This window comes from Cheilinus undulatus, linkage group 2 (genome assembly GCF_018320785.1).
Source record: "Cheilinus undulatus linkage group 2, ASM1832078v1, whole genome shotgun sequence".
Taxonomy (NCBI): domain Eukaryota; kingdom Metazoa; phylum Chordata; class Actinopteri; order Labriformes; family Labridae; genus Cheilinus; species Cheilinus undulatus.
Genome location: NC_054866.1, coordinates 7,367,627 through 7,381,325, shown reverse-complemented (window position 1 = coordinate 7,381,325; position 13,699 = coordinate 7,367,627). Strand labels below are relative to the sequence as shown.

General features: G+C 38.9%; 1 protein-coding gene across 3 annotated transcripts in view; it reads left to right on the top strand.

The window, feature by feature from the left end:
* Positions 1-13,699, top strand: part of ets1 (v-ets avian erythroblastosis virus E26 oncogene homolog 1) — a 97,243-nt gene that overhangs the window by 18,409 nt on the left and 65,135 nt on the right. For all 3 annotated transcript variants that reach the window (XM_041806098.1, XM_041806090.1, XM_041806113.1), the window contains exon 3: positions 2,757-2,904. In XM_041806098.1, the coding sequence (XP_041662032.1) occupies positions 2,757-2,904 (148 nt within the window). The remainder of the gene's footprint in view (positions 1-2,756; positions 2,905-13,699) is intronic.

The window sequence follows — 13,699 nt, the reverse complement described above, 5'->3', positions numbered from 1 at the left end:
CTAAAATTTTTTTTTGCATTTTGTTATTTTTTTCTTCTGGTTCTTAATTTAATATTTCAAGAGTAAGATCATTTGAGAAAAAAGTTGCATATAAGATTATTGCTGTTTTCAAATATTAATTATTATTTATTCATAAAATTAATATTTAGAAAAAAATTTTACAGAAAAGGATTTTTTTTTTTTTTTTTTTGGTCTGTTTTTTGCTACTCGATGTATTTTTAGAATGCTATCACATGTTTTTCATGTGAGTAAAGCTCACTGAATTGAATGCAGTTAAAATGGTTAATTCTTTTGGCATTAAATTTCATATTTTAGTGTTTTGTCACACTTATTCCTTTTAATTTCATGGCTTTTTTAGGTTTTATTTAATATTTTGGCATCTTTGTGTTTCATGAAAAGCTTTTTCATTTTAGTGTGTATTTTTTTAATCTGTAAAATATTTTTTGATTGATCAATATTTTTTACTATTCAGTTAAATGTTCTTACTTTTAATGAAATGATTTTGCAGTTTTATTAAAATTTTTGCACTTTGTAAAAAGTGTAATGAATCAAAATAAAGAAAAGAACATGCATAGGTTTTAGATTATGTTTTATTAAATGTTTTTTTCACTTTACCTTTATTTTCTAAGAGTATATTATTAGTTTGTGAGATGTTTTTGCATTTTATTAAATACTTTAGCATTCATAATTTTTTTTCATTTTCATAAAATGTTTTGCACTCTTTAAAATATTTTTGCATTTTGTTGAATATTTTTGATTCTTTGATATAATTGAAAAAAACAAAAATAATGTTTAAAAAGATCACAATTTTTTCGATAATTAATTTTGTTTTGATTATTAGATTATTATTTCAAACATACTCTTTTTGTCTTTCATTGTATGCAATATGAATTCTATTCTTAGGATGTTTTGGTACTGCCATAATGTGTTTCCCTCACCAAGAAAGCTTACTGAATATTTGAATTTATAAGTACAATCATTTTTGCATTTAATCTAATATTTTAGTGTTTTGCAACATATATTTTTATTTCCATGCCTTTTTTTTTTTTTTTTTTTTTTTTTTTTTTGGTTTATTGAATATCGCAGCATCTTTTTTGACAGGACTTTTTTTTTGCTTCATGACATGCTTTTTTTGAATTTAAGTGGGTGTTTTTTCAATCTGTACGTTTTATTCAATTTTATACTTTCCAGATAATATTCTGTAAAATAGTATAATAGAGATAAAAAAAAGGAAAGAGTATGTGTTAGATTATGTTTCATTCAGGTTTTTGGTTTTAAGATAACTGTCACTACCTCATCCATATAACTGTTGAACAGAAAAGTGCAACAATATCTATTGAGGTTTTCTGTTTGTTTCCAAAGTGATTTGCTAAAAATGACCAGCTGTTATCTTCTTTCCCACTACATCTAGTTTCCACAAAGAATTCCATATCACGTCATGGCTGTGTCAGATGCTGACTGTAGACTTCCTCCTCTCAGTAACCTTTTACGTGCGCATTTCTGTGATAAGCCGGATAAAACAACACCCCAAAGATAAACGCAGAGAGTCAAATTTAGCTGGAAAGTTTATCTGCTGAGAAAAAAACCAAAGACAAATTGTTTCACTTATCCAAGGTTACAGTGGAAACTCTCAGAGCCAATAAATACTGCAGTTTAAGTGGTTGTTTTCAGATTAATTGTTGAGTTCAACCTCAGGAACAAACACATGCTTTTAGTTGTTAATGGAGAAAATGGCTTCAGTTATTTTTGAACACGAAAACACAGATGTAGGGGTGGGCCGTCAAACTTTACAAAGGTTTAACTGTAAAGTCATGCTGACCACCATGACAGAATCAAACCAACAGACACGACATTTTCATCATTACCATGGAAATACTAGATACTATATCTAAGACCACAACATACAGAGGCAAGAACTACATCTGAGAGTTATTTATTAGTTATTTATTCATGATTTGTGCTGTAATGTACCCGTAATGGACCAAGATTATTCTCTGCCATTGGCTGTGCATTCTGTCACCTTCCAAACAAACCTGAACTCAATAATGTGCATTTAACAAACCATAAACCATCATTTAGGTTTCATGGATAATTACAGTGGAGTATTGTATTCACTTGAAAATAAAAAAAAAATTCTCCTGTTTTTACGAGATAATATCTCGTAAAAACAGGAATTTATTTATTTTGGATTTTCCTGTTTTTACGAGATACCTCTGTCACCATCAAGCATAAAGAGAACAGGTCAAGCGAACAGTTAGCTGACACAATTTGGTGTGAAACATGTAACTGTTACCTAAAACACATTAAAAAGCCTACCTTACCTGTATTAACCCGGCATCTCTAATTACTGGCTGATAAATGCAGCAGTCATGCAAGAGAGTGTCAGGGGGAATCCTGTTTTTACGAGATACTATCTCGTAAAAACAAGAAAATCAAAAATAAATTTAAAAATCCTGTTTTTATGAGACAGTTATGTCGTAAAAGCAGAAGGATTTTTTTTTTTATTTTCAAGTGAATGCAATATGCCACTGTAGATTATAATAAGGGAGAAAAGCTGTTAAAAGTGGCACTACCTTCCTACTTTGCAGCACTAACTCAGAGGGAATTAGTCACTGTGCCTGTCATTTCCAGTTTGGTTGATAAATTAATCATGTAAGTAAATCAGTTGTGCACCTGTAGCTCTTAAATGCTAATAGTGCTAAACCTTCCTTTAATTTGAATTTTTCCATTGTATTATTATTGTTTTGTGGTTTTAGAGACAGAGTGGAGGTGTGGCAGCGGGCCCTCATACCCAGTTTCCTAGTGTGGTTCATCCTCAGCAGCAGTGCTACCCATCACAGCCCCTTTACATTCAGGACATCCCCCTGCAGGAGGTACCCAACGGACACGACCTCTGCCCGACAGGTAAGGAAGGGACACACAGTACGTTTACATGCAGTTAGAGAAAGTGGAATCATTGTTAGTCCAAGTAAAACTAGACTTTTAAAAAACACACGTAAACATGGTAGTCAGACTGAAGTCATGATAAATTTCTCAAAAATCATGCAGTTGGAGATTCATCATTGCATATATGCCTCAATCAGACCTGAACTGGACTCGACATTGTGCACATGCTCCACAGATTACAGATCACTCAGCATAACTGATAAGCATAGCTGAGGTTGCATTGTTGTCTGTGCATGAACATCAGTATAACGTAGATTAATAGTGTACATTGCATTAGTGTCAAAAGTTCAAAGTATAGATTATGTTTGCAGTCTATGTGTATGGAGCTATGAAATGTTTCAGTGTTTTAACTGCTTAATTGACAACCAGTAAACCTCAGGCTAACCTATCAGCAAGGTCAGCAGGAAGACGATCCAAAGCAACTAGCTGAAAGAAGAACTTCCTTATCTACCACAGCTGAGGTAGACACGCTCTTGTCAATATATCAAACCCCCACTGTGCTCAAATAGAGCTTTTTCTGCTGTTAACCTATCACCACACATGCACCGGTGCAAAGAGATGAGGAGCCATTATGCAGTTATTTGAAAACCCCTGCTTCCATGCAAATTGTCCTTATTGCATTAAGCATCAAATGATGAGGATGGTAACAGCATAGTGTCAATAAAGTAGAGATTAGTCTACTCTCTGTGAGAGATGATGAAAATTTGCTGCAGTTTTTATGATGCACAAGCTTTCCAGAGATCAGGAAACCATTTCCCCCCTATATGACTCACAAATAAGGTTGGTAAATATGACTTTGACATCACTACTACTAAGCCAAAACCAGGAGTTAAATCAGTCTGAGGCTCTCAGCTGCTTTTCTTATCCATAAGTGCCACCGTTATGCATGACAAAGATTTGTTTTTGTTTTTTTTTTTATTTTGTTTTGTTTTGTTTTGTTTTGTTTTGTTTTTTTTGTTGGGGTTTCCATCATTCAGAGAGGAAACTCAATCAGGGTGGTGCTTCAGTGAACATATCAATACTACCTTAAATTAAACGCACTGTCTGTTTTTCTTTTAAGTGATTGCTTGCATTTTATATACTTCTAAACTACTTAAAACTGATAATATGTCCACCATACTTACCTCTGACCACAAGCTAGTCAGTCAGTCGTGAGTGAAAACACACCGTTAGGTGTGCCTATGCCACTCATGTCTGAGCTGTGTAAAGTTGTGTACCAGTGATCATCAACTGGCTGCCCAGGGCCACATCAAGCCCCCTATATCTTCTCCAAGAACATATTCAAAGTCAGAACATGAGCAGAGGAAACACATATGTTGTGGTAGGTTTTTTAAAATAAAATCTCTACAGCTATTAAAACAACTCAAAAAAAAAAACCAGTGAGATTAAAACAATCTTACCAGGAATGACTTTTTGTTTCAGTAATCAACCTGTCAGCTATCACTAGCAAACACGATGCATGTTAAACATGTATCTATCCATTCTTTGTTTTTTTTTTGTTTTTTTAAACTGCCATTTTCTGGGCCAACTTTTGGTTTCAGGCATTTTGGAAGTGCAGTTTTCCTTCTTGGGGTTTTCCACTTATAACTAAATGACAGACTAGCAACAAGCCCAGTGACAAACATCATAACAGTCACAGAAATATTCAGCTAAAATTTCTCATTCACCCCCTTGTGGCTGGCTGCGATATAGGGACTGATCTCACAGTTAGAGCTGAAAATAACATACAGTACATTTGAAAGAAAATAAAATACTTCAAAAAAATATGTTAATTACACTATTTGAAAAAATAATTTAGTTTTTTAAAAGTTCAGCACCCAAAGTGCCTGTATAGGAAAAAGCTGCCCCTTGTACAGAGGTGGTTGATGAGTTATGTCATATTGAGCCTTTTGGACAAAACAGCTTTTTTCTTATTTGCTGATTCCTATATACAAACTGCAATCGAAAAAAAGTGGTCTTGGGTGCCCTTCAACAATTACAATCTACCTATACCATTGGTCCTTAATAATAAGAGGAGAAATAATAGAATTACTTGTAAGAAATGATTTTGAACGAGCTAAAGGCCTTGTGTAAACTGAGACGCTAAATGAGCCATCAGTCTCTCTCCAGAGTTCGTGTCTGCCATCTTGACAAACTCACATTAACTCCGGCGGACACAAACAGAGTCTCGGTTTGACCTGTTGTTCGGCGTCTGCTGCTCGTGGGATGATGGCGATGCTGACCCTGAGGGCAATGCCTTTACCAGATACCCTTCTGTCTTTCTTTCTTTATTTATTTTCACCCTCTGTCCCTTCCTCGTTTTCTTCTTCATGCCTCACATTTTTCAGCTTTTAGTCCTCTCTACTTCTTTGTTTTTCTGTTGTCCTAATAAGTATCACTTCATCTGGAACATTCCTTCCAGTGCATTTGACTCTAGTCTCTTCTCCTTCTTTAAAAAGTGATTGATGCTGGCGGACTGGGACGCACGCCACGGGAGTAGCGTAGGGGTGCTCGGGGGGTACAGGCTTTCTTCCGTCACCTCCCTGAGCTGAATGCAGGGGGCAAGGCAGGGGGCCAAAGGGCGGCCATCTTTTTCCCAAGCTCCTGGTTTGGTCTCTGGAGAGTTGGAGGGAGGTTGAGTGTGCATATGTGTCTACGTATGAGAGGGAGTGAGGATTTGATGGGATTTGCTGATGTTTGTTACCAGAGACACACTCCTTTGGAGGACTGACTTTGTTGCTCCCAGCGCTAAACCGTTGACATAAACACTGCAGAGTGGAAAAAAATGGCCTAGTGATGACCTTTTTTCTCTCATCCTTTTTCAGAAAGCTACACTGTGCAGAGCACAGGTCTGAGAGCAGAAGAGACACCTGGATATGTTGTTACAGTCATTTAGCTTGAGTTGGCGGTGACGGATAAGCCTGCCAGCATATGGCATTATGAGACTGTGCTAACCTCAAGAGCTGCTCTCTGACCTCTGACACAGTCTCTGCTTTCTGCAGCCGTTACACTGACTCATTTCTCTCTAACTGTAAACACAATCTCATCTTGAATATTTGCACATGCAATTTCAGATCCCTCAGGCTCAGTTCATCTGTAAAGGAGGCAAAAGTGAATTTAATGTCTGCTTAGTCAGTGGTCCACAGAATTTCTTGCAGTGTTCCCTGTTTTGCTGATGAAAATACTTCTAAGCCCCCAACCCTCACCATACATGTCAATACAAGAGGGATAAACAGAAAGTATTCACCCCCCCTTTGATTTTATAAATTAATCATGGCCAATGTAAAGTGGCTTTTATTGCACAAAATAAATGTAAAGAAAACCTCTTTAATGTCACAGTGAAAACAGATTTCTAATTAACAGATAATTCAACAGAGGTCCAGCCAAACGGTGCTAGTAGTCTCACAATTAGTGAAATGAGGCTCACCTGAGTGAAGTGAATGTGTCTCAAGTGACTTCAATATAAAGACACCTGTGTCTTGAAAATGCAGTCACTGCTTAATCAGTATTCCTAGCTACCATTACACCATGATGACAAAAGAACAACCCAAGCATTTCAGAGAAAAGGTTATTGAAAAGTATAAGTCAGGGGAAGGATGCAAAATAAAATCCAAGTAGTGAACTTCCCCTGGAGGTCAGTTTAATCCATCATCAAGAAATGGAAGGAATATGGCATGAGTGTGAATCTGCCTCGATCATACCGTCTTCACAAACTGAATAAGCGTGCAAGAAAGAGACTAGTGAGAGAGGCCACCAAGACTCCTATGACTACTCTGAAGGAGCTCCAAGCTTCAGCAGCTGAGATGGGAGAGACTCTGAATACTGTTGCCTGGGTTCTTCACAAGTCTAAGCTGTATGGGAGAGTGGCAAAGAGAAAGCCACTGTTGAAGAACATTCAGATTAAATCTGGACTCGCCAAGAGGCAAGTGGAAGAAAGTTCTTTGGTATTATGAGACTAAAATTGTGCCTTTTGGCCATCAGACACCAAAAACTGCACATCCCCACAAACACGCCATCCCCACCGTGAGACACATTGTTGGCAGCATCATGCTGTGGGGATGCTTCCCAGCAGCCAGCCCTGGAAGGCTTGTAGAGATAGAGGATAAAATAAGTGCAGCAAAATCCTGTTGGACGATCTTATTTGGTCTGCAAGAGAACTACGGCTTTAGAGATTCATTTTCCAGCAAGACAATGACCTGACGCATACTGAGAAAGCTACACAGAAATGGTTTAAGGACAACAAGGTGAATGTTCTGGAGTGAACAGGTTAAAGCCTAGACCTCAACCCAATAGAGAATTTGTGGCTATACTTGAAAAGGGCTGTTCATGCCTGATCGCTGTGCAACCTGACAGAGCTTGAGCAGTTTTGCAAAGAAGAATGGAGAAAAACTGCAGTGTTCAGATGTGCAAGTCTAGACCTATCCACACAGACTCAGTGCTGTGATTACAGCCAAAGGGAATGAATATTATATAGTCATTTATTTTACTTTAGATATTTTTATTTAGTTGTAATGTCAAATTTGTTTTCACTTTGTTATTATGAGGTACCGAGTGTAGATTAATGAGATTTTTTTGGTTGCATTATCAGGCTCCAACATAACAAAATCTAAAAAGGTGCAATTAAAATGCAATTTAATAATGTGATCAGTCATAACTAAATAAAGAACTCACAAAATTCCACTGTAGGTTTTTATTGTAATATTATTGTTCGAAATTTCAAATAAACTATGTTTTAAAAAAAGTTTATGGCTCAAAATTAAATCAGCTTAGGAGATAATGAATGAGATTTTTTCCTAAGGAGCCATGCTCTTGAGATCTCTCAGCATTAATATTTGGTCAAAGTTAAGTTTTTGTTGATAGCCTGTTTAGCTTTTGGAGTGTCTAAGTTGCTTCAGACGGTTTTACAGCCCCGCTCGCTTCTCTGAGAATGGATTGGGTGTTGTTAAATGAAATGTGTTAGTGTGAGAAAGAAAGAGTCCAGAGCAGATGTGAGGCGGGGATGTTCAACGTTAAAAGTGCATCGCATGTTTGGCGCTGAGCCCAATGTCACACACAGAGCTTCCTGACAACAGCCATGCCATGGCGATGTTTACACTAACGCGGCTCTCCTCGTCACTATCCAGCACTCACACCACAGGGCTCGTACACTCCCAGTGTGGAAATTTACTCGGAAACACACAGCGCCGGTGTGTATATCTGTTGGATCTCACTGGTCACAGATATTTCTCACATGCACACACTCTACCAACAGCCCACAGTGATGCTCGATGCACATATTCATTCATTAAATTCACACCCAGCACCCTGGTGTGTATTGTGTTACTGCATCCTCCCATTCAGTAAAGCAGGCATCCACTCCTCTGGGTTCACTGTACATTGAAACATGCCCTCCCATTTAGTCCACACAGACACAGCTGTGATCTGGCACTCAGGGACCATTGGCCTGTTTTATGTGATGTGATTTGACAGCTGGACAGTTGGACGAGGAGGGGAAAGCAAAGGAGAGTGGGCGGTTTGAGGAGAGACGAAGGATAAGGAGAGGGATAAGTCACAGGAACAGGACTGGTGGGAGGAGAGGAGACAAGGGGAGGGGAGGAGGATCTAAATGTTGAGCCTTGAGGAGGGGAGTCGGGGGGGCTTCGCCTCTGATGAGGGGCACGTCCTCACGGGCGCAGGCCCATTTTTTATTTCTAAAAGTAAACAGGCAGCCTGCGGGGGTCTGGGGGGTTATGGGAAAGGAGGAAACAGTGATGCTAATCAGACTGTTGCACACTTCCCCCTCCAACAATAAAACAAAACAAGAGTTGAAACACGGAAAAGCAACAGACAACTGGGGAGGAACGGGCTGCACTGTGGCCACGGACCTAGATTTGAACTGCATGGTGTAATTATCTCTCTGAAGCAAGAGGTGTTAGTCAATAAACAGAGGAAAGAGCCAATCTGTTCTTCTATAAGGCACACTTGTAGTTTGTGGGCTATTTTTAGAAATCTGAGTTTCCACACTGTGCTTCTGAGAAGCGGTTGCATTGTGTATTGAAATGGGCATTTACAAGTGGAGTCATGATGGAAATTCCACCCAAGAACTCTGAGTGCCTCCATGCTGGGCTGATCACTCAGTATGTTTCCATGAACAGGGAAACCGAGCAACAGTCAAAGCTCGATTAGGAAACAGACGTTAGATGGATTGGCCAGATTCCATGTCTGCCATCAGGCAGGACCTTCTGTTAAAGCCTCAAGTCAAAATACTCGCTCCTGGTCAGAGAAAGACCGAATCGATCAGCATCATCGGTGGATCAAGAGAGGGCGTGGTTTAGTGCTGTGGATCCCGACCTTTATTCCTTCAGGCTACTCATATCCAAGAAAGGCTGTAGCCTGTAGGGGGCGCTATGATAAGAGGCCCCGCCCTATGGTGAAACTCCCAGTTCGCACAACTTCAGATCTGTAGGGTGTCTAGTATGAGCAAAAAAAAAAAAAACTTTTGTCACTCAGATGAAAAATTAAAATATGATACCTGTGAATCACCCCAAAAAAGCCAAAATTTGACCTTTGACCCCTGTTTGCAGTGCACTACCTGTATATTTTAAAGGAAGGTGATCAGAGACTTTTTTTTTCATCTCTCTATGATACACATATATACTGATTTTCATGCATGTAGCTCGTACCCACTCCCCCAGCTCATGGTTGGCCTGCTTGATGGACTTGCATGATTCCACCAAAATACCCACATTCTGGGGACATTTTCTGTGAAGTTTGGTGAGTTTTTTAAGCATGTTAAAGCCCCCAAATTAGTGACTCCTCTGCCTGAAAAACAACGCATACTGATACATTTTGGTCCTCGCTAACTCAAGGTCAGTGCTCAGGCCCAATGATAAGGAGGATCTGTTAACTATCAAGATAAAAATTCACAATTCTCAAGTTTGAAAAGTCGTTAATTTATGAGGAATAAAAGAGATTTTTCTTTTTACTTTAATAGTCGTAAATGTACAGGAACCAAAACTCTGAATTTTTGATATTCCAAAATTAAATTGTCAAAATTCCAACCATTCTTCTCAGTTTGGTTTCCTTTACATTTTGCATTACAATGTTGTAAATCTATAATTTAAAACTTGACATTTTTAAATGACTCATGTCAAAATTCGACTTTATAAACTTGGAAAGTCCAAGCTTTTTTGTCAAAGTACAACTTTTTAAACTCAGAAATTCTGAGTTTGTTTTCTTGTAAATATATAACTCTATAATCTCAAACATGTCTTTTAACCCACCCAAAAATTTCAGTCTTTTGCTCAAAAATGTTGGACCCTTACCTTTATCTGGTACCAGGATCACCAGGATTTGTTTTGTTTTTCAGACTATATGACAGAGAAGGCAGGCAGCACACACCGTGGGTTTGATTTTGTCCTGTATTTTCCTCACACTAAAGGGCTGGTTTCTGTTTCTGTGTATCTGTGAGCCGTTACTGCTGGACTTTGTTAGAATCTTGAGATTTTCCTCTTCCTTACAGTATATAACATGAAAAAGTTTACTCAATATTTTGTGCTTTTAATGAGTGTGTAAACCGCTTAAATTCAAAACAGCCAGAATATGGACAATGTAGGAGAGAGGGTTAAGTTAATTAACTGGAGCCCCAGGCGATCACCTTCCTTTGCCTAATGGTAAAGTCTGCCTTTGTTTGAGCGCGAAGGCTGTCTCCTCTTCTGCACTGTGGCGGAGTGAGCGTATGTGATTTACAGAGGGAAGTGAAATAATGAAGGGAGGGGAAGGGGCGGGAGGCAAACAAAGACAAAAGGCGCAACAGTTTTGAGTTTTCTTTCAAATTTTGTTCATATTCATGATTTTTTTATGGCACCAGTTTCTAACCAGTACACCCAAGAAGTCTTCTAAAAGGAATCAGGGACAACTGGAACTACGGTTTTATGTGCAATTCAATACAGACACACAGACATACAAACATGCTGCCAATTACAGTAGGAAGATAAGTAGAATGAAACTTAAAAACCACGCATAGGTGAAAACATCACCAACAGGGCTCATCTAATAAAGCTGAAGATGGTACCAACATTTGTGAGCCAAATGATCCAGATCACTAAAGACAGCCATAATTCCCACTGCTGCAGTTTAGTCAGACTTATACAATAACTCAGCTTTTTCTAATGCATTTAATCATCATCAGATGTAGGTTCTAGTGAATTCCTCTTCTTTCAAAAGGCAATTTAAGTGCATGCTTTCCCAAATAAAGTATTTCCCATTAAATCAAACCACTATTGGTATCTAAAGATAGACCACTTAGTCTTGTTCTCCTCTAAAGCTTCAGCCAAGCACAAGTCATTTAAACTTTCCTTTCCAAGAGTTGTACGGGTTTATTTCTAGGAAGCGTCAGTGCTCTAAGTTCCTCTTGATAGCGGTGACTAATTACAAACCTCTTCAGTTGGAGAACATGCGGTTCTGAAACCCCTGCAATCACTGACGGGGGATGATGCAACAGATGCCAGCTCATCAGGAAAGGTGGCGCTTTAATGATTCCAAAGAGAGACCTCCTATTGTTTTAATGTTCACATCATGAGCTTAGCAATATCCACAGACTGTTCACTACGGTGAGTGTGCACTGTAATGGGAACAGTCAACACGGATGGCTGTTTCTCGTAATGGGCGTTCATAGTTGAATAGAGTCCAAAGTTGCTTCTATCAAAAATAAAAACATTAGATATATGAGGAATTAAGATGGGATTGAGGAAACACAACAACAAGCTGTATTTTAACTGTAGGATTATCTTTTTCCCATAATATAAACTTTGTTTATGAATTAAGGAATACAGTAAAACCACAGGCTGATGTATTTCCCCTTCAGCTGGGGGTTCTAGCAGAGCTTTATCTGAGAGGAGGGAGGGCACGGTGAGAGGAGGGAGGTCTGGGAGGCAAAGAGACTCGGAGGGGGGTGGGGATAATTGAATTATCTGCACAATGGAGTGATGGGGGGCACGTGGTGCCGCTAATGGAAGAAGAGATGTCCTTTTTAGCGAAGCTAATTGTTGAGAAAAGAGCTGAGCCTTTGTTCAGGGAGGCCCTGCTACTTCCCAGTGCACTTACACGCACACACACACATACACACACACCCAGGAGAGCCGCTGGAATGTGTGAAAAAAGAGAAAGATGAACACATAAACACAGCACTGCAGACGCACACAGGCGCAGGGAGACAGCGCTCTTGTCCCAGCGAACCCTCTGATCTCAGCAGGAGTGCATCCAGCCTGTGGCACCATCAGACGGCATCCACCAAAGATAGAGCTGAGACCGAGCTGCCAGACAGAGACCACAAGGGCCCCACTGTTTTACTGTTTTACTGTCTGCTCTGTGAGAGAGGGTCTGTGAGTCCATCCTACATCTGTCAGTGCATTTACATGCAATTAGAAAAAGTTGAATTATTGGTTGGTCTGACTCAAGCTGGACTTTTAAAACATTTGTGAACATGTTAGTCTGACTGAAATTGTACTAAACTAAAATGCTAAAGCAGTGTTTTCCACTCAGTGTTATAGTTTAGTATAATGCAGCATCACACACATTTATTTGCACTACTACCATCAAAAGTTGGACATGGTCACAAAATAACAGACCTTTACCATCCTACATTTTCTTACCCTTGTGTAGGGGTACCAATCTGACCCTAAAGCAGTGATCACCAACTGGAGGCCAGGGGCCACATCAGGCCCCCCTATGGCTTCCCATCCGGCCCCCTGAGGATGACTGAATTCAGAAAGTTTGAGAAGGAAAAAATATGGCATTATATTGTTTGACTTTTTTTCTCAAAGTTTAATAAAACCTTTAACTTAGTGGCTTTTCAAACAAGATGCAAATAGGTATTGTATTTCTGTAATTTGCCACGATAAAAATACTTATCTTGAGAAATAAATACTTGTCTTGATTAAAGCTGCATTTTCAAGACTCTTTGAGAGTGCAATTTTCCTTTCTGAGAATCTACACAAAAGCTCTGATTCCTGGCTGTGTATTTGACCAATCACGACACAGCTTATAAGCATCAAACTCAGTGTAGCGAAAATATCTCAATTGCCCCCTTGTGGCTGGCTTTAGTATAGTTGATACGTACACTGTCTTACTGTTAAAGCTTAACATTCAAGGCATTTTTAAAAGAAATAACATTTTTACAAGACTATGTTAATTAGACTAAGATATTTATTTTAGTTTAGCTTATTTTGATGTCTGGCCCCAACAGTGTCTGTCAAGAAAAAGCTGGCTCTTGTGTGAATAGAGTTGATGACCCCTGCCCTCGAGGGTAAAACTACACCTACAGTGGACTGCTACAATGTTCAAAGAACTGTCACTTCCTATGCAACAGTGGTAATATCTTGTGCTGTCATGAGTGCTGTTTGATTAACCCAGGGAGCATCTTTTAAGCAAAGCCTTCTCCGCATGTTAAACTGCATATCCATTTTACGAAAAAACGGTAAAATGTTAACCTTGTAAAGCAGATGGATATGCCTGTTTCCTTGTTTCTCACTGGTGAATCCATCTTGCAAAGCTCCCATCTGAACCGTTTGGGCCCGGTTAGAAAGTGACAGGACCAATCAGCGACGAGGGGCAGTACTTTCAGGCAATACATTGTGCTGCTAAAGTGCCAGTTTTATCAGAACTTGACAAAATTTCTTTGTTAAAAGAAGAACAAAGAACAGCAGTGAGGTGTTTTCTTTTCAAAAACGACAAAAGTCGTGTACTGACATGTCTATAGTTGCCATGGTTCGGTTATTCCTCTGTAGCTGTGCAC